Source organism: Diadema setosum, chromosome 5, assembly GCF_964275005.1.
Source record: "Diadema setosum chromosome 5, eeDiaSeto1, whole genome shotgun sequence".
In the NCBI taxonomy this organism is placed as follows: domain Eukaryota; kingdom Metazoa; phylum Echinodermata; class Echinoidea; order Diadematoida; family Diadematidae; genus Diadema; species Diadema setosum.
In genome coordinates, this window is record NC_092689.1 from 25,883,569 (window position 1) to 25,908,350 (window position 24,782).

Consider the following 24,782-nt stretch of genomic DNA (forward strand, 5'->3'; position numbering starts at 1 on the left):
GAGAGAGAGAGAGAGAGAGAGTAGGCCTACTGTGCATTGGAATACGAATCTCTGCTGTGCAGCGATATTATGATCGCTATAAAAACGATCAGTTCGATGAGCAAAGCACGTGCTTGCCCTGCCAGCAGTGAGTGCGCCATGTGGTTCCAACATACTCATCTTGTGTGCCCAGCGTGTTTTTATCACAGAACTCTTGTGTGTAGAGTTCTGTCGTTTTTACGTTATGGTCAATTCATGACGTGTGAGTGCTTCGACTTGACGCCTGTGAGATTGACAGGTGCCGTTTACGAGAATAAAAACTGTCAGTAGTGACTATCAATCCCAAAATCAGTTTCTATATAATAATCAGACTAATTACTTAAATGTAGAGTTACATGTAGTTACATGTATTTCGAATGACAATGCGCACATCCCCTTTATCATCACACTTTTGATACGGCGGACAGAAGGCCGTTAAATTTCATTGCTCTCAATGATTCGATACAGTCATAGCTTTTAAAAGGTCCAATTAAACAAATTGGATATGAAATCACGGTTACAGCTCGTTATTCCGAAGGTTCGTTAGTAAGGTTCTTTAGTCCGAAGGTTTGTTAATCCGAAAATGAAATAAGGTTCGTTATTCCGAAGGTTCGTTAGTCCGAAAATGAAACAAAGCTCGACTTACTTCGAAGGTTCGTTACGGACCCTATATCATTTCGGATCCTATATCATTTCGGATCAACGAACCTTCGAGATAACCAACCCTATTTCATTTTCGGATTAACGAACCTTCGGAATGACGAACCCTATGTCATTTTTGGATTAACGAACCTTCGAAATAACGCCGCAAATGTTCGAATTAACAAACCTTTTTTCGTTTTCGGATTAACGAACCTCTATGGTTTAGGGAATTTATGTGTTTCGGATAAACGAACCTTCGTAATTACGAACCTTCGGAATAACGAACAGCACCCATCCGATTATCAACCTTCGACATCGATCGCTGCTTACTGATTTTATCAACCTTCGACGTCGACCGTAAATAACGTATTTGATTGACACTTTCGACGTCGATCGCTGCACATTAGATTGGCAAACCGTCGAAGTGTCGATCGCTGCCTATTTATTTACTGGTTCCCCAATTTCTGACTTAGTTACTGATTTAATCTACCTTCAACATCGGTCGGTCATTATATTGTAAGTGGCCACTTATTGTCTCGAGCTTGATATTTCCCAATGGCGTCCACGTCTACACACACACACACAAAAAGAAAGAAAAAGATCTGAGTCTTAAAGGTCTAACGAGGCGTGAAAGTCCTTGTGTGATGCTTTTAATTGTGTCATTCACAATAGTGTCACGGTCCCTAAGATGGATGAAAGAGGCGCAGATCTTAAGAAGCCACTTGAGTTGAAGTTTAACACCGTCTGTCTATTCTTAAAGTACACGATTTGTAGGGAAAAAAGAAAAAGACAAAGAGAGGGAGAAAACAAAGAAAACGTAGGAGAGAGAGAAGGGTATGGCGAAACCACCAGAGTGGCATTATGTAATCAACAAAGCTGCGTTTAACTTCACTCGAGTCCCCGAGAAGTGGTACTACACGTGCATGCATAATGTTTATCTTGGATACATGTACTGTAGGTACCCTTCTCTCCTTTCATGATAAATTGTTTATACGTATCACATAACTATGTCAATGCATGTTTACGTCGCAATTTGTCCAATCGGGGTTTTCCCTCTTTAAGGAGTGCTTGCTTTCCAAGAAAAAAAAAAAAGAAGGATGAAATCAATGATTATGAGCAAAACTGAATGCATTTAAGCAGCGGAATCGCGCTACATCAATAGCACTCCAAAATCTTCGAGTGATCCCGGAGGTCACTCCGAGTGAAAATGAACATTTTCACTCAAAATTCACTCCAAATTCACTCTAAATTGACTCCGTTTTAAATGTATCCACCACTTCAAGTGTGAATGTTTTCATTTTTTTTTAGAGAGAGAGAGAGAGAGAGAGAGAGAGAGAGAGAGTAGGCCTACTGTGCATTGGAATACGAATCTCTGCTGTGCAGCGATATTATGATCGCTATAAAAACGATCAGTTCGATGAGCAAAGCACGTGCTTGCCCTGCCAGCAGTGAGTGCGCCATGTGGTTCCAACATACTCATCTTGTGTGCCCAGCGTGTTTTTATCACAGAACTCTTGTGTGTAGAGTTCTGTCGTTTTTACGTTATGGTCAATTCATGACGTGTGAGTGCTTCGACTTGACGCCTGTGAGATTGACAGGTGCCGTTTACGAGAATAAAAACTGTCAGTAGTGACTATCAATCCCAAAATCAGTTTCTATATAATAATCAGACTAATTACTTAAATGTAGAGTTACATGTAGTTACATGTATTTCGAATGACAATGCGCACATCCCCTTTATCATCACACTTTTGATACGGCGGACAGAAGGCCGTTAAATTTCATTGCTCTCAATGATTCGATACAGTCATAGCTTTTAAAAGGTCCAATTAAACAAATTGGATATGAAATCACGGTTACAGCTCGTTATTCCGAAGGTTCGTTAGTAAGGTTCTTTAGTCCGAAGGTTTGTTAATCCGAAAATGAAATAAGGTTCGTTATTCCGAAGGTTCGTTAATCCGAAAATGAAACAAAGCTCGACTTACTTCGAAGGTTCGTTACGGACCCTATATCATTTCGGATCCTATATCATTTCGGATCAACGAACCTTCGAGATAACGAACCCTATTTCATTTTCGGATTAACGAACCTTCGGAATGACGAACCCTATGTCATTTTTGGATTAACGAACCTTTGAAATAACGCCGCAAATGTTCGAATTAACGAACCTTTTTTCGTTTTCGGATTAACGAACCTCTATGGTTTAGGGAATTTATGTGTTTCGGATAAACGAACCTTCGGAATAACGAACCTTCGGAATAACGAACAGCACCCGAAATCACGTCTTTATCTTGTTAAGATATAAGACAAAAAAAGGGTCCCTCAGTTCACGAACTTGCGATGTTTCTTTATTGCGTGTGTTTCTAGCTTGTGTTTGGCACTCACGGAATGAATGCGCGTGCAGTATATGGTAGGCTACATACTCGTGCTCTTGTTGTTGCTGAACATTTCCCCTTCACAGTGATTGTGTGGCATGATCGTTGAGTATGTTCAGATGGTGTTGGTGCGTTGATTAAAATGTTACCACAATAGATGCACGTGTGCTATAACAACGATCTGAGGTCTTTGCTCCGCGCTGCTTTCTTGTTTACAAACATTGAATCTTGGTGAACTTAATTCACTATCGTCCCCATGCTAACATGCAAAAGAAGAAAACGCTTTTGTTCTTGTTTATGTGTACCATGCAGTGAACAGAAGGTAGACCTGTAAACTGTGCCGCTAGGCCCTAGCTGTAGTTAGCACTTTGACGGATTGTCACTGCTCGTCTACTATTCGAAGCGAAATGAAAATCAAACTAGAGATCTCGTGCTGTATACTTTCTCGTACTGTGTACTATGCAATTTGTGGTAGTACTTGTCAACGCTGTGTTTTTGGCTCAAACTTTTCTCTCTCAAACTTACTTGGTTACGCAGGGGCGGATCCAGGGAGGACCGCAACCGGCGCCCGCCCTCCCCCTTTATTTTTTTTTTTTTTTGAAACAAAAGAAATGTAAAAACTAGAAATGTCGCTACGGCGACTGGTGTATGCCTCCGCCATAATACATGGTTCTCCTAATAGGTCTATAGTACAATGTCTTGACAATGTGTGATGACAGTTTCACACAATTGGCAAAATATTAAAATGACAGGTTTGCCACAAATGTGCTGAATGTTCACTTTCCTAGAACTAGGTTCAATTGGATGAATGATTAAAACATCAAGAGTGCAGGAATTTGGGAGAACTGATGATTTTCACTTGACTTTTGACCCTTTTACAAGTTTATGCATTGAGTAATTTTCAAGGTATTGAGAAAAAGTATAATTTCAGTATCAAATGGTAAAATAGTATTATCGAAACCTGGCCTTTGACCTTTGACCCCACAGTTCCAAAGAGAATCACTGTTAGGTAGAACATGCATAAATATGTAAGTTTCATGACAATACCTTGAGTTATTTTTGAGATATGGAGGAAAAAGTGCAATTTAGCACTTTCACTTGACCTTTGACCTTTTGACCTTTGACCTTTTGGCAAGAAACTTCCCACAGAATATATATTGGGTTATACATGCATACATCAAGTTTTAAAAAAATCCTTCAGGCACTGCATAAATATAAGGAAAGTAGTTATATTTTGAGGAGTTGACCTTGACCTTTGACCCCTGACCTTTGACCCATGACCCCCAACTTCCCTAGATAATCACTGCCCATCGGTACAAGCATATATACTAAGTTCCATGAAGATACCTTGAACCATTTGCGAGATATGGAGAAAAACATGAAATTTCAATTTTTTTTTCACAAAATAACCTGTGACCTTTGACCTTTGACCCTGTGACCCTAAAATCCACACAAAGTATCATCCCCCAAGGATATACCCTCATACCAAGTTTGATGCAAAACCACCACACGGTTCTTGAGATATCGACAAAAACAAAACGGGACGTACGGACGGACGGACGACCCGAAAACATAATGCCTCCGGCCACTTCGTTGGCGGAGGCATAAAAAAATAAAAAAATGGGGGAGGGGTACGTGCGCCCCCCTTTAATTTTGTAAACGCGCCCCCACTTTACGGAATTCCTGGATCCGCCCCTGTTACGGGATAATACCTATCAGAATCTGTGCACGTGAAAAGCATTCAAACTTTCCCATGTTTTTGCTCTTGCATTAAAGGCGTATTAATTCACCACGTACATGAAACAAAACCCCCATAGTTCTGAAATGTGAGTTATAGGGATAGAAACAACTGCTGGAAAAAAAATTGAATCCGTATGATCGAAAATACAGTACACTATGTGAACGGTTACAGTTCGCTATTCCGAAGGTCCGTTAATCCGAAAATATGAGGTTTGTAACTTGTTATTCCAAAGGTTCATTTATCAAAAAATGAAATAAGGTTCGTTATGCCGAAGGTTCGTTAATCCGAAAATGAAACAAAGGTCCTAATTCCGAAGGTTCTTTACAATCTATAAGAGAAATACTGATATCTCCTTATATTCTAGGCTTTATTACAAAAAATTATGTAGGATGCTTTGCACAACGGACCTATTATGCATCACATGTGATATCTAAAACATCTTTTAAATCACTGCTCCCAAAGGTAAACATATGACCTTTGTGTATCTACTCGTTTGTGTGTATGTGTGTGCGTGTGTGTGTGTGTGTGGGGGGGGGGGAATAGTTTCCTCCTTCTTCTTCTTTTTTGTTAGAGTTTATCTTAGTTGATCTTGATACAGTGTACCTCTTTCGGTGCGCCCTTTCTCTTGTTATGTCACTTCATCTGTTTCTACATTTTGAAGCAATTTGTTCAAGCATTGTGTATGTCCTCGTAACCGTAATGTGTCATTTTGCTGCGATGAGTTGGTTCTATAATATAGTAGGCCCTATTATTGCTGTGAGATGTAATTTTTGTAATAACGTGTTGAGAATAACAGATTTTTGTTTCTGAACGAAAGGAAAAATGACGGAATTGTTTTGATAACCAATGTGGATGACGTGTTGAGAATTCTGATTCCTGTTTCTGAACGAAAGGAAAATGACGGAATTATCATTTTGATAACCAATGTGGATGACTACCTTCTATAAGTGATTTTGGTGTGAAAAGAGAGTTTGCTCAAAGAAACGCTTCTCATGAATGGTCAACGAAACAAAATACATCATACAATGCAACGTGACTCGCGTGCATTTAGCAAACGAAATGTCTAGACCTTTAAGTTCAAGTAAAATGCATAAACACAGAATAAGAAAGCAGACAAACTAACAAATATGGAATTAATGACCGCAGACGTAACGTAGGAAAACCTGACACCTATGCTTGAAGAAATTCCCACAAAAGCAGAGCGCAAGATAAAAGAATACATGTGCGTAGTCCATACAGGTCGTGATGCGCTCGGTCGAAATGCGTATGTCGCAGTAAACGAAATTTTAGGCATGTCTACACATGTATATATAAATACTTGAATTCTACATACATTGTATAGTTTTATCTTTACAATAATACATGAAACAACCCCTTTCCGCATCCCTAGAAGTCATAAAAGAAGAAGGAAAAAAAAAGAAAATCGCCCTTAAAGTTCAGGTTATGTTCAAGCTCACAACCCGTTCCCCCCCCCCCCCCATGATGCAACAGTCCTGCTTTATAGCGACGGCGTTAACGCTTCATCGCACACACATAAATGGCGACAGCTTGGGTGTGTGAGAAAATTCATTCTTAAATGGATGCACCCCCATGGCACTCAGGATTATCACTGACCCTCCTATGCCTTTTGTCTATCCACCCTCCTGCTTTAATCCCCCTCCCTTCACCTGTTGGCCTCCTTGCCCATGACCTCCCATCCTCTCCTTTTGTTTTCTTTGTTCCGTGTCCCTAGCCTGTCCCTGACTGTTCGTGTTGTGTGAACTTCTTTATAATGTGATTGCTTTCCCTGCCTGATTATCATTTTGCCTCTGACGAAGATTCTTTTGGAATCAAAAGCTCAGGCCCCTTTAGAGTATAGACTCCATTTTACTCCTTTGGCACGCCACTGATATTCGATAAGCAGTTTTCAGCATTTTTGTGTTTGTTTGTTTTTGTTTTTGTTTTGTTTTGTTTTGTTTTGTTTTTGCTACAGATAATTAGCCAATCACAAGACAGATATAATTCGATTCTAACCAATACCAAAATACGGTTGCCTGAATGTAAACTTTGGTGTGTTTGTGTTGTGTGTCGGCTGCAGTGTAGTTTGAAACAACAGAAACAGAAAAAAGAAAGAGGCACGCAATGCGTGCTATATACGAAAAGCCTCATTTACCGAGAAAGTTGATCGCTTCCATTCTCCTCCCATGTTGTTGTCAATGGAAGCTAAAGAGAATGCTTTTAGCAAGTATACCAGTACCTAAAGAGGACCTGAGGAACCCGTTGTTTTGAATGCTGTGCTCGGTACGACTTCAAAACGCAGTCGAAGTTATCAGAATGCCATTATAATAGAACTGATAGCTCTATAGAAAACTTGTTTAGGTCAGTAAAGGTTGCCGTAATGCAATCTTTGTGGAATTGACTCACTACATCTGAGCATTTTGAAAAACGTGTAGAGTACTTTCGTTTTGCATATAAATGTTAAGAAATAGTTTGAACTATGAAAATAAAAAAGTATGGTTACTTCAACGATGTTGAATAGTTCGATTAGCCGTGATGCATAAAGTGAATTCATGAATTCATCTGACTAATCCTTACGGATTGATGATCACTTCTATAAGCCAACAGTTAAGCTGAACTGCTTTGGAGTGATAAGACAGGTAAACGATGAAAACTTGGTACATGTTGTATGCTATTATAATTATTATAAAATCCTGTAGCCAGAACTGATTTTACGATCATCTTTAACCTTTCAGAAAGTTCCAGTTTTCAACTTAAATAGTAGCGATAGCTTGTAAGAGTAAATTAGCATCCCTCTGACTATTTTTGGTCAATATGCATACTCTTAACCCTATTCTAACTGGGGGGGGGGGGGGGGGGGGTCAAATTGACCCCCCCCCCCACGTTTCGCGTCACGATTCTGCAACGAGCAAAGATTTTGCCGCGTCGTTTCACAACTTTTTTCATTGAAGTCTTCCGCATATTTTGAGACCATGTCAACCGGAAAACAGCTCAAATTCATGATATCGTGTGCAAATTGAATGTAAATTGTGTTTTTGGGGTTAAATTGATATAAATTATAGTATTTCATCTTTGAACCATTGAAATTAATCAATTCTATATAGTGTAGATAAGCCTGAAAAAGTGCCTGCAACAAATTTTGAAAAACAACAGAAAACACAAGGTCGAAAAAACAATAAAATACATAAGAAATTAACAAAACAATAAAAAACAAGAAATTGGTTTTGACTGTGCTTTATTTTTAAATGAAAATTGGTTTATATGTCTTGAGGAATTTTGACACAAAAATTTAGCAATACTTCAGTCTTTTTTATGGAGTTATAGGTGAAAATATGATTTCATGCACAACTTTGCATCAATTTATTAAAAATAGAAAGGCAATATTTTTCTATTGTATGACCATGTAATCTTGTAGTTGACATCCAGCTCTATCTTCAGGAAAAATTTCGCAGCGATCGCGCGATCGGTGGCCGAGATCTGAAGGGGGGGGGGGGAGGGGGTCACCCCAGTAAAAACTCCTCCCAGTTAGAATAGGGTTAAGCCAGCTGGACAGAGCGATCAATGGGCGCGATTATCACCACGCGTGGTTAACCTAAACAATGCTCGGCCGGCCTGTTCGGTTTCAGTGTTGTTTTTTGTTTCTATTTCCCCCTTTTAAAAACGAAGGTTCCTTAGTCCAGCCATTGTTTTCGCTTCCTGCTCAAGACATTGAACAGTTCAGCAAAGCTGAAGTTTAGATCACTAAACGGCGACATCGATAATAGGACTTAGATCACAGCCGAAAGTGCGCTCCTTCATTACTCTAGAATGAGAAAGAACACCCTGTCTGTGTTCAAAGTTGGGTTACGGACGATGAAAAAAAAAGGTTTTAATCATGAATTGTCGGATGACGTCGGCAGATTGATGATATAAATATTAGCGTATCATGGGAAAGATTAAGTAATGATGAGCCCAATGATATCGCAGGGCTCCAAACTAATTTTTATTTTTGACCACCAAAATCATTGATTTCTATTTTTTTTTTGGTGGCCAAAAAAATCAAGAAAAACATAGGAAAAACTAAATCGGTCCTACTAAAAACAATTATTAAGCATTACTGACGTGACAGGTACCCATGTCTAAAATAAATGAATACAAAAGTAGATCATCTTATCACCATTATTCTGAATTCTAAGATTTAGCAAATAGGCTTATAGATAATTATAAAAGTTGATGCCTATATAGGTGGTCATAGCTTACTTTTGGGATGAGAAAGTGGGAGCATTTCCAGATTGTTTGTTTTAGCATTGTAAAGAGCCGAAAGTTACCGCTATTCATTTCTGATTGTAAAAGCAATCATCCAACATTTACTATAGTATGTTAGAACCTTACGGAGCCGAATATTACCGTTAATCATTTTCAAATACACTGTATAAAAGCAAACAACCGACATTCATTTTAGCATCTTATGGAGCTGAATGTTACCCTTATTGATTTCCGAATGTGAAGCAAACATCCTCTATTTATTTAAGCATCATACTGAGCCTATGTATACCATTAATCATTTTCAAATGTGAAAGCAATAATCTGTTATTTATGTTAGCATTGTACCAGAGCTGCCAACCGTTCCGAAAAATTCGTATACGAAAAATCGAAGGGAATACGACAATATGAAAACGTCCTTAGAAAGTACGAATTCACAGTGGGGAAAAATAATGGGTAAAAATATCGCAAACGCACGTCGCATGTGCCATGTTATCTGTATTCAGCTGGGATATCGATGCATTGCGTACGCACCGTATGTGGAAAGCGCTGAATAGAAAAATGTGCGCACACGCATATCGCTGCTTGCGTACTGTGTACACCGAACAGAACTTCGCGCGCGTGAATCCCTGTCGCCTACGGACCCTGGATGTTTACATGGATCGCCGTGGTATCCCAATGTGTGGCCGGCCGGCTGGGGAGTGTCTACACACTGTAGCCAGCTGCCACTACAGTACCGTATGAGGCGGGGTGAAAGCGTCCCGTTGTGCAATGTCTACTTTTTCTCTTCTTTTCATCCTCTTGTCCCTTGCCTCCCAAGTACGAAATGATTTTTAGAGTGTTGTGTGTTTTTTTTTTTTATAACGCTATTGCATCATTTTCTGCGAGGAAGTTGTAGAGGTGAGTTTCTGTTCGTGTATTGATGACTGATGTGCACTGCCCTCTGCAGTATATGTGCAGGTGAAAAGCGTTCGAACTTTCTTTCCAGAGTATCGTGGAAACTCGATTATTTCTAGGCCTATTAAAGGAGATTTCATATAACAGAATACTTATAACAAACTATTTTCCCGTCAAAATGAATCAATTTCCTTTGTTTTGTATCGTTTATTGACTTGATCCCATAGGATCTCGTCGCAATACCGAGTTTTGTGTGTTTATTTTCGCGTAGCTTTCGGTGCTGCAAAACTTTTGCTAGGGCCTAAGCTTACTACTAAACTTCGTTTTATTTCCGTCGTTTCTCACACCTCGTTTAGTACGATTTCTTACATTTTATATCACTTTATCTGTTCCCTTTATACTTTGAAGTATTTAAACGTTATTCTCTTAGTGTCTCGCACTGTTATTTTCGTAACGGCGATTTCTCCGCTTCGCTGCAATCGAAGCGACGGAGTTTGATCCCAGCCGCTTCGATGTGCTATTTGTTGTCTTTTCTAAATGTTTGTGTTGTTGGGAAGTGTTGATACTTTGTATTTGTTTCCTAACCTCGAGGTTAGGGCCTGCCGTCTGAACGTAACTATGAGTTTCCTAGGTATTTATCTCGAGGGATTATGCGTGTTTCTTAATGTTGATCATAGGAAAAGGCTAAAATGATCTTGAGTGATGTCTGATAGTGATGATAACTATGCTGGTGACTGGTGTAAAAAGACGGCTTCCTGTGAATGCTTAGCGTACGTGACGTTTGTTTTATTTCCCTTTCCCTCTAGTCTTCTTTCCCCCTTACTCTTCTTTCCCCTCTCAAGAATGATTAAAAAAAAAAAGAAATTACGTACACCTCACAACAAAACGAACCATGTGCTATAGCAACTTTCGTAAAGTTAAATCTAAATGTTCAATATCAGCAAAGAATAAGGCGAAAACACGAATGACAATAAATAAAAGCGAAGAGATTGTGTATGCAGTCTCTTCGGCTCGAAGAAACTTGACACCCCACCCCTCTCCCTTGTGGAAATTTCCACAAAAGCAGGTGCCACACCCAGGTGCGTGCCAGACGAAAGAATGCGCGCATTGGAATAAACAGCGTGTAAGTATCCTGGAAATATCGATCGAAGAACCAGCTCATTAGTTGAATTAAAGGAATAATTCCAAAGATATCATGATTCTATGTCTATAGCCTTTCTTTTGGCGCATAGTAGGGAACATCGAAGAGTCGATTATAGTGTACTTGATCGAATATCTAATGTTCCCTGAACAATAACAAAAGGATTGATTATTAGTCAATTAAAAATGCAATCACAGAAATACATGAAAGGTCTCGTATGCCCAGACAAATTCACTACGAGAAGGTCCAATGAGATGCAGTCATCACCTGGTTAGACAGCAAAATACAACGTGTAAGGACAATTAATTTCAGTTCACGCGCATCAAAACTGCTTATTACTTTTCAAAGTTTTGGCTATCAACATTCGTTCGTGGGTGCATTTTGTTTGTTTGTTTTGTGTGTTTTTCCCTCGTGAAAGACGTAATGATTTCTTCATATCGAACGTAAATTGCATGTTTACCGTAAACAAGCCATTCAGCTCAGCTCAGCTATGGCGCATTCGATCCATCGAACTTGCAGTAACCTCTTATAGGCAGGAGCACATGGCGCATTCATTTAAACTTGAAAATGAAGCCACGTGTTTGCACCACATCGGCGCTTCCACACACAGCGCGGCATTTTGCGATCATCGTTATAGCAGACTTTCCGATTCCAGTCAGGGGAAAAGGAATTGGAATACTTCGAAGAATACTGATGTTTAAAATCCAATAAAATGAAAAAAGCCTGAAAACAACGCATGATTATGTTTTGATAGTACATAATTGGAAACACAGAACAGAGTTTTGCATCCGCTCAAACAGAAGCTCTCTTGAGAAGATCAAGCATTCCCCGTCCCCTGCTAGAAAATGGAAGCTTCCATAATCAGCCCAGAAAGATTTTGGAGGTACAAACTTGCACTTGTACACATTGCGAGAAAGCAATCAATCAACGCTGAACATTGCGTAGTTTAGAATCTTTATCGTGCTGGTGACCAGCTGGATGCTTCGGCATGTGTCATAACGTTATGTTTAGAGCCTGTAGGCCTCATAGCAAAAGAGGGAGATTGAAAAAAAATACGAATTCTGGTGGAAAACACGAATTTTGGAGCTGCTGAGTACTAATTTGTGCTTCGAAAGGTTGGCAGCTCTGTCGTATACGGAGCAGAATTTAACAGTTAGTCATTTCCAAATATAAAAGCAAACATCCGACATCTATTTTATCATCGTACGGAGCCGAATGTCACTGTTGTCCACTTGCGAAAGTGAAATGAGTCATCTGACAATTATTTCATCATATCGTATGGGGCCGAATTTTGAACGTCAAGGCAGACATCAGACAGTTTTTTTTTTTTTTGTGTGTGTGTGTTTTGTTTTGTTTTGTTTTTGTTTTGTTTTTTACCATCAAACGCAGCCGAATGTTACTATTCATTTCGAAATGTAATACACATGTAGCAAATATCCGACATTTATTTTAGCATAGTACGGAGCAGAACACTGCTATTCACTTCCAAACGTAAAAGCAATCATGTGACATTAATCATTTTGGCATCTTCCGGAGCCGAATGTTATTGCTATTTATTTGCGAAAGTACATAGCAATATAAATTATAAGCAAGCATCCGACATTTATTTAAACATCGTACGGAGTTCAATATTATTATCATTCATTTCCGAAAGTCGAAGGGAGCTGATTGTTATTGTTATATTTCGAACGTAAAACCGAATATCAGACATTTACTTTATCATCGTATATACGGAGTTATTTTGGTTATTCATTTCCGAACGTCACAACAAACATGCGTTATTTATTTTAGCATCTTCCGGAGCTGAATGTTATTGCTATTTACTCTTGAACATAAAAGCAAACATCAGACATTTATGTTATCATATACACGGAGTTGAATATTATTGTGTTCATTTCCGAACCATCGAACGCAGCTGAATGTATACTGTTATTCATTTCGAAATTTAAAAGCGAACATCCGCCAGTTATTTTAGCATCGTATGGAGCAGAACATTACTGCTATTCCCTTCCGAACGCAAAATCGTATACTCAGTATACGGAGTTGAATATTTTTGTTATTAATTTCCGAACGTCACAGCAAACATTCGACATTTATTTTAGCATCTTCCGGAGCTGAATGTTATTGCCATTTACTCTTGAACATAAAGGCAAACATCAGACATTTATGTTATCATCGTATACACGGAGTTGAATATTATTGTGTTCATTTCCGAACCATCGAACGCAGGTGAATGTTACTGTTATTCATTTCGAAATTTAAAAGCGAACATCCGACAGTTATTTTAGCATCGTATGGAGCAGAATATTACTGCTATTCACTTCCGAACGTAAAAGCAATCATCTGACATCTATTTTGTCATCTTCCGGAGCCGAATGCTATTGCTATTTACTTTCGAAAGTACAGGCAATCATCCGTCATTCATTTTATTATCGTAAGAAGTTGAATATTTTTGTTATTTATTTCCGAACGTCAAAGGGATCATTCGACATTTACTTTAGCACCTTCGGGAGCTGAATGTTATTGCTATTTACTTCCGAACGTAAAAGCAAACATCAGATATACATTGTATATTTTATAAACGTATATACGGAGTTGAATGTCATTGTTATTCATTTCCGAACATCAAAGCAATCATTGAACATTAATTTTACCACCGAACGCACCTGAATGTTACTGTTATTTATTTCGAAATCTAAAAAACATCCAACAGTTATTTTAGCATCGTATGGAGCAGAATATTACTGCTATTCACTTCCGAACGTAAAAGCAATCATCTGACATTTATGTTAGCATTTTCCGAAGCCGAATGTTATTGCTATTTATTTTCGAAAGTAAAAGCAAATATCCGTCTTTTATTTTATCATCGTACGGAGTTGAATATTTTGGTTATTCATTTCCGAACGTCAAAGGGATCATTCGACATATAGCCTACTCAAGCATCTTCCGGAGCTGAATGTTATTGCTATTTACTTTCGAACGTAAGAGCAAACATCCGGCATTTATCTTATCGTCTTACGGAGTTGAATATTATCATTCACTTCCGAACGCCAAAGCAAACATTCGGTATTTATTCCAGTATCATACGGAGTCAAATGTCACCGTGATTCATTTCTAAAATCAAAAGTAAACATGCGACATTCATTTTTGGGGCTTACGGAGCCGACTGTTACCGCTGTTCATTTTCAAAAGTAAAGGCAAACATCCGACTTTTTTTGTAGCCCGATTGGGCCACCGAATTTTCAGCAATGAAATTTTGGTGGCGCAGGTCGTTAAAAGTCGTGAATAGCGAGATGATCGTAACCGATGTCGATATGTTCTAATAATTATTGATACTTGAGTGATGAACGCATGTGCACAACTTCCGCAGGTGTACTTCTTTAGAAAGTAGCGAACAATCAAGGCAGTGGACATCAGAGTGTGATTAAATCGAAAAGAAGCCCCTGAAATCGGAATTTGATGAAAATGGGCAAAGTCGGAACTCCATGAAATGTATTTTGATTGAGCGGTCAAAATAAAGCTTAACGGGAATGTGCCCTTGAATACCCTCGTCCACCCTCGTCCACCCTCGTCCAACCCGCGTCAATCGAGACGCAAATTCCCGAGGATGGATTATCCGTGCGGGCGGATGGACTCGTCCACTGAACGCGTATACCCGCGGGTACCCGCGGGGATACGCGTCAGTGGCCTCGTCCAGATCTCGGAAAAGTGTGACGTTTCCCGCGGTCGGCACTGTATATTCACATGTACATCTGTATGTAAGCATGTGGGGGGGGGGGGGGGGGGAGGCATGTTGACTGAGCAACTTTACCTGTAATACTGCAAAGCAGCCTGAGGGTGGGTGTGTCCCACCCATAGCCATTGATGTTGCCTTGGTTGTAGGCCGTGGGGACAGGGATAGTCACCGTGATGGGCTTGTGGAACTTCCTTCTCCGCGGCTCAATGGTGACAATGGGGCTCACCATGACACGGTTGCCGAGCACCTTCTTGACTACGTCATTCCCAACATGCTGGGCCTGCAGTAGAAGACAATTTCAAATGGTTTCTGGATCCATCTAGCACCACTAGGAATGGTTTAAGCTTGTCTTAAAATTCATGGAATAACCAACTGAAAACATCAGAACGAAAGAAATGTTTTCTCACTTTCTTGCCCTGGTCATTTTTTAGATTTACATCCTGGCTAAACTAAAGAGTTCAGTACATCACACTAATTGGCTGACCAATATCCACAGGTTAAACACAATTTCCTACGTAGTTTACACTGATAGACTCACAGCTGTGTGTCTCCCTTATCATTCTTAGTCAATTCATGCATCTTGTTACATTTGGCATTACAGATTGCAGCTCTTACATGAGAGTGTGTCACTATTTTCAAGAACTCAATGATGGTGTATTATAAACAAGGAGTTCACATATATGCACTGAGGGTTGACTGCACGTACTACGTGGTATGTTTATTGACAATTACATGTCACAGGGATGAGTCTCCTGGTTCTTACGGTATCCCAACCTTCATGTGGGACCATAATATTCCTTCTCCCAGGTTACCTTACAGCAAGTTTATGGAAAACTGGGGCAGACAGAATGACTTGCCAAGTTAAAGTAAACTGCAAAGGGGATGTTGTGAATATTGTTCATACCTGGAGACCAACTTTGATCTTCTTGGTCAGTGTGCCCTCGGGGAACACGGCTTGCACCTGAGGCACCACAGTGGAGCTGAGCATACCGCCCGAGGGCCCGATGGTGTTGGTCTCCTGCCGGACACGTGAGATGATGGCAAAGTATTGTGGGAAGTCTTTGGTCAGGATTCGGCAGAGGCGGCGGTCAGTTGCATTCTTGGACTGGTCATTGTCTGCGAGTAGGACAGGGAGAGAATTTAACTTCAGGCTCAGAGTAATTAAGTATGCATATGCTCAAATCAGTGACTTTTTTTTCCTATTATGATTTTTAGGTTTGAGAATACGAAGAGGAACTTCAGAAATGTAAGTAGAATACAGAACCTGCAAAAGGGAAGAAATAAAAGGCCGACAGATTTTCTAACGTACATTTGTGACAGCTACAATTTTTATGCCATCAAAGTTGCTTTGAAATTCTTTGCACAAACTACCATTGGCATGCATGCAAGATTAAAATTAATGTTTATTTGACAAATTGTTCTAAACTTCATAAGTTCCTAGTATCTCTTCTGTCTCACAAAGCTCACAAACAGATCTAGGGTAGGAAATATTCTTGCGTGTATTTTGATCGTTTTCACACAAAATTAATATTTCAGAACTAAGTCACACTTCCATTCACCGGGACCGTGATAAAAGTATTCATAATGAATCACTCTTGATCATCAACACTCCTGCAATCATTATTATTATGATCATTATCATTATTATTATTATTATCATCATTATTATTATTGGCAAACCGCTCACCCTCCTGGTCGTATCCCTCCATGGCCTTTTGGATCTCCTCATCGCTGGCGTCGAGGGAGTGCTCCTTCCACGTCTCTCCGTTCTCGCTGCGCAGGATGACGATCTCGCGCTCCCGGCCCCGCAGAGAGGCGAAGTGAGGCACCTCGATCAGTACAGGTCTGTTGGATGCAGGATGCAGAACATTGTTTTACCCCAATGACAAACACAGCAAAAGGCACGAACAGAGTCATTGTAGGACTAATTGACTCATCACTCTTTACAAAAGTTTTAGAAGCCTTTTTGTAACTAGGAGAAAAGGGAAACCCCAAACTAACACTGAGGCAAAGTTTTCCAACATTGTATTGATTATCTTGTTGACATTTGCACTCTGAGAATTATTTCTAAGAGACCTGATGCAAACTTAATTCTGAACTGTAACCACGGTAATGGCTATTCAAGAATAAAAAGAAAAAAAGAAAACACCCAAACATCTAATGTTTACATTTTGTTCTTAGTTATGTAAGTATGAACATTTCTCTCTGTATATGATATCTTCTCTGGTTTTGCCCCCCCCCCCCCAAAAAAAACAAAAAACAAAACAAAAACAAACAAACAACAACACCAAAACAATAATAATAAGCTGGGCAATGGTCATTTCCATTATATCTTCAGATTGCCAGATTTCAAACACTGTATATTCTACATAAATAGCCAAGACCCACTTAAGAAATCAATTTTTATATTCTCATATCCGAGTCATTTGCATGCCATTAAAGCTGATTAAAAGGTAAACACCAAGAGCTTCTACAGTCCTTCAGTATGCTTGTGTCCCCATCAATACATAAACAACAAAATAGAAACCATGAGACTGAGTGGATATATATGTATATACATGTCATTCATCACACACGATGAGGAGCTTTAAAGCTTGAGATGGTGTTCGAGCCGTTTCAGAATGAAGGGACCAAAAAAAAAAAAATGCACTTCAAAAACATGCCTGGTTCAGGTTAAAAAGAGTAAAGAAAACTAAAACAAAAACATGATGCTGCGAGAGAGGTAGTCCACACCATGCAAGTTAGTTCAAGAAACATGTCAACACATACACTAGAGATATGAGTTGAACAAAAATTTGCAATCATCCTGCTAGAGATTACCTACAGTTTTTATCTTGAAGTTACATTGTAACTGTAAGTCAAAGTTGACACATTGGCATTGCATTGCAATAGGACAGATGCATTGTATTAAGTGAGTCAAGATTTCAGTGTTAAGACTATGAAGCCTAATTAATATCTTCGTCACATTCTGTTTAAAAGCATGGATATCGTTATTCTGTCTGTCAGCGACATAAATTCAGAAGTAATGAAAATAGATTGTGAAGATAAAACTAACTTAACAGGGATATCTTAATCACTTTGCATAACATTTTGATACCAGGATCTAGATTACACCCACAGTGGTCCTTACATCATCAGTACTATCAGAATAAGAGGTCTTCAAAGAAACTTCGTCATACTGCGTAATGTTGTCGTAAGCTATGACTATGTCTCATTACATACTACTACAAGATTAATTGCACATGTACAACTGTATGACTGTATCAAAACTGCAAATCAGTCCAAGAGGGGACAGTACAACCATGTGCATATACTCTCCTGTGATGTAAGCCTATAGCTATGCTACATTCTACCCTCTACTTCTGGGTTTAATGAAAGTGAATGTGGACTAAAAGTAATATCACTCTATTTAGATGATCCATTCAATGTGGGCTTATCTGTTTGGGAAGGTGAAGCAGATGGACTACAAAGTGGTTTTAATAGGTATCAAAGCTTGCTGGGGATGTGTGGGATGGTGTGTCCATAGCAACAACAATAATGTTGGAGGCTGCAACGGTCTTCGATCTAACTTGTGCCACAAAAATCAGATAATAACCGACATCATTCCAAAGGTATTTCCATACTTATGGTGCAGATGTACAAGGCGAGTGTGGAAGTTGTGCGGCAGAGTATTAGTAATGAATACATTTATTACAATGGGCATGAGTACATCATGGATGAAAAAAAATAAATAATGTGGTGTCTAACGTTGGGATGGGAAAGGGAAAAAGCAACTCAAATGTACCAATTCGGCAGTCAATAATTCCCCAGCTTTACAAATCAATTCTTTTTAATCAATGAACATGGCAAATAATTCTAAGTTGCTTCTTCTGATGCACATCTCCGGTCTACAGTATGAGTAATTACCACCACTTTTTGTTTATTAAGTATTGAGAAATAGAATGAACATTGCACCATTTATTAGCGAATAACACTAGATACAGGTATATAATCTTCCCAAAAGTAGATAGAAAAAGATGCGAAGCATTCATATAGTGTACATGTATCATCAAACCCATGCAGATATGTTATATACATGCCTCACACTGTCCACAGCTAGTATCTATTTCTCATCCATGACGATTACTTTTTTGATTCTATTAATACTCCTGAGATGAATACTGATTAATAACACAAAGACAAACCCAGCACATTCAGTAAAGAGTAGAGCAGAACTAGAGCTTTAGATTTCACGGGCATGCACAGCGCCACCTTCCCGCCAACCACATTCATTCTCACTACCAAGTTGAATTTTGTAGTCTCTCTTTTTTCCCCGCACACAGGATCGAACGATGATAATACACTTCAGCAACTAGATTTCTTTGGTAGCATTTTGATGTTTCTTTTCTGCATGAGTTTGATGACTCATGCTCAGTGTGTAATTTTACACTCTTCTTGCTAAGTACATCAGAGTAATGCAATTGCCTATAAAATAAGAGGAAGCATTACTGGACCTGCAACATTTTAGGAGAGAACTGAACCGATTATCAAGTTTGCACAGATAGACAGCGTGTTTGAAAGCTCCTGACCAGCAATAGTGCAGTGCACCGCAGGTGCTTTCTCTTTAATGCCACTACGCCTCTATTCACCAGCCAACTCCAGCAGAGTACGGTCTCGACGAAGGCATTACACACTCAAATTGTGTATGCTGAGCTGTTTTACAAGCATCATACAGACAATACTCAAGGTGCCATTCTCAGCTAATGCTGGAATAAATGAACCCACACATCTTGAGTATTAGACGTACAAACACTATCTTCTTTGTGTCTGGTCTAGTGCAAATTCAGTCTGCTGCGCCAAGAATACCCTTCTATTTCTGTAATCATCCCTGTACAATTGCGTGAGGACAAAATCATACTATTGAAAAAAAAAAAGAATCACTGCAACTGCATGCACAAAAACACAATACACAAACATTCAACCAAATTTGTATCAATATATGCAATTTGCACTTGGTGTAGTGTTGAATTCGTGAATAATTTATGAAATGACATGCTTTTAAATCTTCCAACTCCTTTCAAAGAAAAAAAAGAAAAGAAAGAAAAATAAATTTGAGGTTCTCATAACATGCAGTGCAACACAAGACCAGGACAAGATCAAGATACTTTGATGTCGTTCCGCCTTATCCGTGATGTCCAACATACCGCAAAAACTTTTCGGCCGACGGGCCCATTTCAATGATTCTGCTACACAAGGACTCGCCGTCGTTTAGGGGAGGGTAGGTCACGCTTTTATTGCCAAGACCCCTGAGGTCAGAGGTCAGAAGGGTCATGTTCAAAAGGTCAAACAATGTAATCAAAACAGTAGAAAGTGAATAGCAAATGAGGGCGGGACATCAGATGAGAAAATACAGGACAATGTGTTTTGGGATTTTGAGAAGTGATTGGGACAAATTGTGAGAGGTGAGGGAGTGTTATGTGTCCAAAGAAAAAATATGTATGAAAACATGATGGGAAGAAGATAGAGAGACAAATCCATTGGAAAGATTTAGAGGGGAAAAAGACAAGACATTTGTGACGTTAGAACACACTGTCAAACGCAATGGCATCAGTACAATAACCACACAATTCTGTCACTGCACATTATTAAACTACATGCACTGTGGAAAACCTTGAAAATTATTCAACATTCGACACAAAATATTAGTTTAATACAACCCAAAGAAGCCTAAAACTGAACAAATTCCAAAGATAATTCCATGATGGAAAATTGGCCCCGATGCAACTGCATACACTGTACAACATACATTTGAAAACTACTGTTTGGTATTTCAATTGCAAAATTGTGCTCATACCTCAGTAACAAAACCAGAACATGGACAGCAAAAATGTTGAACAGCACATTACACAGACAACATATTGATGGACTAGAACATTTTACACACAGAACAGGGAATTGTGCAAAAATGATTTGTGAATGAATTAAATCAGAAATGAGTGATAAGCATTGCTTCAAAAACAAAAGCAGAATAACCAAACCCCATTACAAACAATTTATGCTGCACTGATATTAACCCTACAGATATTCATTTGATAATAATAATGTCTTCTTTATCCAGGGTATCCTCGTTAGTGTTGCCACTGCTCTATCAGAGGGCCCTGATCATTTCTGTATCAAGATGTCAGACAAACTTTTCAGTTTTGAGATTTGTTAGAAATAAAAGCATCTTACCTACAACATTATATTTTAAGTGCATTTGGAAGTGGGAAAAAAAGAAGGAATCAACAAAATGTCATCTAACATTGCTACAAGCTGTTCAGTCAGATAAACACACTCAGTAATTCAGGTTTTGATCATCCTCATAAGGTTTTCCGTGGTAAATTGCAAATTTCAAAAACAAACAAATGAAGAAAGAAAGAAGGAAGGAATAAAAGAAAGAATTAATTGAAGTCAAGAGTCGCTTCAGCACAAAAAGAAAAAATGAGTGAGGGATGGGATGACATATAACAAATGCACACAGCCAAAAAAAAAAAAAAAAAAAGAAAAAAAAAAAGAGAAAAAGTTAGATTTAAGAAATTAATTGACCCTAGACAGCAATGCTACATTTTTAGGACTCAGATGTTAACATTGTGTATTAGTGTTCTCTTTTCTCTTTTTGTACAGTACAGTGTACATATGGGGACTGATGGATATGGTGGGAGAACGGGAAAGAGGGCAGGGTCTATGGCTTACCCTAAGAACTGGGTGTTGGCAGGTCCAACCTCCAGCACGCGGCTTGCGAGAGACTCGTTCTCCATGAGAGGGGGCTGGGTGGTCAGCTTGGTCCGCTTGATGAGGCGGCAGGTGACCCGGGTGGGGCCCGAGGCCCGCTGGGGCGGCACCACCACCCGGAGGCCCGGCAGGCGACAGCTGCGCATGGTGCCACCACGGGCATCCACGATGAAACTGATCAGGAATCTAGGTTGGGCGAGGGGTAAGACAAGATTCTATGAGAGCCATCACTGTCAAAATGATATATATATATTTTTTTTTTTTTTTTTTTTTAAATCAAAGCATGTGCAGTAAGGACACATTAACTCATTACAAAGAAAAGACACAGTTGTAAAAAGTACCGTAAAACCAGAAACATTCACAGCATGAAATTTTTGTGAATTGGAGCCAACGGCTTTTTTCCTGGCACAAAACATCAGCAAAATTGCCACTGGCTTTCAGCGCTCTGTGTAGACAAGGTTCTTAGGTGTGCATTTCATTTTCGCAAATATTGGCTCCTCACGAAATTCATGAAAGTTTCATGCATGCGAAAATTTCTGGTTTTACAGGAAATGAAAGCAAAAACATTCATGATGTATGATCACATCCCGAAAACCTGATGCCATGACAAGGTATGCATCAAATGAGGCTCCAAGTGGGTTTGCCTCGCACATTGAAGCTCCGAAGAGGACTGGAAATACATCCACTGTGGCACTGAATGGCATTTATATGCATGTACCAACTAGCCTTGCAATCCTTTATTGGAAATGGCAGCTGATTTCATTGTCTCTCCACATTAATTTCCATCAATATTCTGATGATGCAATATTATAACTGGACAAAGTTCAACATGAGCAAACAATTTCCTGCAAACTTTAAACAAGAAGCCAACTTGTACCATATCAGAATTCACACATTTATTATCTTCTTCTTCTCTGTTTTCATACGCATTATGTACGAGGGGTACCAAAAGACAAACGAACTACAGTAAAAAATTCTATATGCTCCACCCTGACATGTGCACCACTTACCCTGCGAAAAATGGCATGCTGTTGAGTGGGGCATTGTCAAGAGTGACCGACACTGGCCGTCCGTTGGGCCCGAAGGCCTTGCCGGGGACCAGGCGTCCATTCTCGTCGACGAAGGGATCCCCCATGTTGTACGCCTTGCCGTTGATTGTCACAACTGCTTCCCCAGACACAGGGCGGGCCGGAGTTGAGCTCAGCAAGGGGGGTGCAGACTCCAGCATGGACTGTAACAAGAAAGTTTCAAATTCCACACTGATAATTCCTTTGCCTCTTCCACAACAGAGAACTTGGTTGGCTTGTGCAACTACACCTGGTGAATGGATGGGCTGACCAGCATATGCAAATTTATGGATATTTGTCCTAATGTAGTAACAAGCTATTCTACTCACCTGTACCTCAAAAAGCACTTTTCAATACTTGGAATCCAGTTTGCATACATTAGATGTTGCTAGTCAGGCAAACCTCCAGGCAAGCTTTCAGGTTGTCAAAAAAGAACGATTGTCAGAAAAGCATGCATGAAATTTGAAATGTTAGTAATCTGGTCTATGGCATTCCTACCTTGGTCAGGTTCATTACATATGCATGATACAACCTATTAAGGCATTTTAATGATATTCAGAGACAGCTGGTACTTGGTGTTTTTTTTTTTTCTTCTTCTGTTTTTCTCCTTATGGCCATTTCCACATTGCCAGCTGTTGGCAGAACCTATGGATGGATCTGACTTCAGAGCACTGTATCTTATGGCGGCCATAACTGGGGAGCTTCCAAAGAAGAACAATAGCACTTTCAATGGGTTGTGCAATGAGCCAGGTGTGTTGCTATGTTTTGCTATCTTTTGTTAGGCATACTTGAAGCCCCCAGTTAGAAATTCCCCAAACCGAATTGGTCTATAAGTACATAATGACGTGCTGTTCTTTTCTTTTCTTCTTTTTTTTCCCCCTCAATGCCATTTTCACATTGCAAAGGTGTTGGAGAGAGGTTATATGGGCACATTGTATATTGAGAAATATACAATTCCTGGCCAATGAACACAGCACACAAAAAATGCATGTTGTCTGTTTTTCCATGTACAGTTGTACTTATCCCGCCCTGTCAGTGAAGTCAGGTGAGGGAGTGAGAGGAGATAGAGATAGATAGATAAAGAGATAGATAGACTGAGAGATAGATAGATATATAGATAGATAGACAGAGAGATAGATAGATAGATAGACAGACAGATAGATAGATAGATAGATAGACAGACAGACAGATAGATAGATAGACAGATAGATAGATAGACAGATAGATAGATAGATAGATAGACAGATAGATAGATAGATAGGTAGATAGATAAATAGATAGATAGAGAGATAGATAGATAGACAGACAGATAGACAGATAGAGAGATAAATAGACAGAGAGAGAGAGAGATGAGGGAGGAAGAGAGCAAGAGAAAGAGAAAAGAAAAGTGTTACCTCAGTCTTCACTGTGATCTCTCCTTCAATCAGGCTCTCATCTTGGCGGCCCAGGGGGGCGCTATAGTCACGGTTGAGGGTGCTATTCCGCGAGTCCATGGTGCTGTAGCCAGTGGGGCTATACGCTGGGCGCAGCTTGGCATTGTAGTGACCAGACAGTGAGTCCGCCCCAGTGTAGTAGCTCATGACCTGTATTAGTGGAGTGGGAGATGATTATCATTGCAGAGTTTCCCTAGAGACTGACATTGTTCACATCCAAATTGGCAGCATGACATTTCATGAATGTCAGCATAGCTCAATACTGATGAAATATTCACTGAATATCCTGGAAAAAAGAGCAAAAAAAAAAATACATTTTTCGCTTGTACTTCCTTCTTTGCATTAATTAGTGTTCAGCTTGTCTCAACAGCCTATACAAGATCCCTGGATGACAAAGACCACGCATGATCATTGACATGACCACAAATCTGATTGTGCTCAAATACGAGAAACGACTGTAAGACCCCATTTACAGTGCAGGGCTGGGCCAAGCCCGGCCTCAATTGCGGTACTCGGCCCCGCAGATTCTGTCCGTTTACAGTGGAGGGCTCGGTCCAGGCTTTTAATTCAAACCTTTCAATATTTTGTTGTAGTGGCGCTTTGCTTGTAAACAAACTATCGTTACTGGAAGCTCGTCGGTAGCAATTTGGTACCGCATTTGGCCCACTTTGCGTTTACAGTGAGAAAAGGCCTGGCCGAGCCACGGCTGAGACTACCTCCAGAGCTTGGCCAAATGCGCGGCC

At 39.6% G+C, this 24,782-nt stretch overlaps 1 protein-coding gene across 1 annotated transcript in view; it reads right to left on the reverse strand.

The window, feature by feature from the left end:
* LOC140228809 (uncharacterized) overlaps positions 1 to 24,782 on the reverse strand; it is a 199,809-nt gene that overhangs the window by 74,944 nt on the left and 100,083 nt on the right. The window contains exons 26-31 of the mRNA XM_072309082.1: positions 24,001 to 24,189; positions 22,550 to 22,770; positions 21,501 to 21,725; positions 16,477 to 16,634; positions 15,694 to 15,905; positions 14,865 to 15,069 (exon numbers count right to left, since the gene is read on the reverse strand). Of these exons, the coding sequence (XP_072165183.1) occupies positions 14,865 to 15,069; positions 15,694 to 15,905; positions 16,477 to 16,634; positions 21,501 to 21,725; positions 22,550 to 22,770; positions 24,001 to 24,189 (1,210 nt within the window). The remainder of the gene's footprint in view (positions 1 to 14,864; positions 15,070 to 15,693; positions 15,906 to 16,476; positions 16,635 to 21,500; positions 21,726 to 22,549; positions 22,771 to 24,000; positions 24,190 to 24,782) is intronic.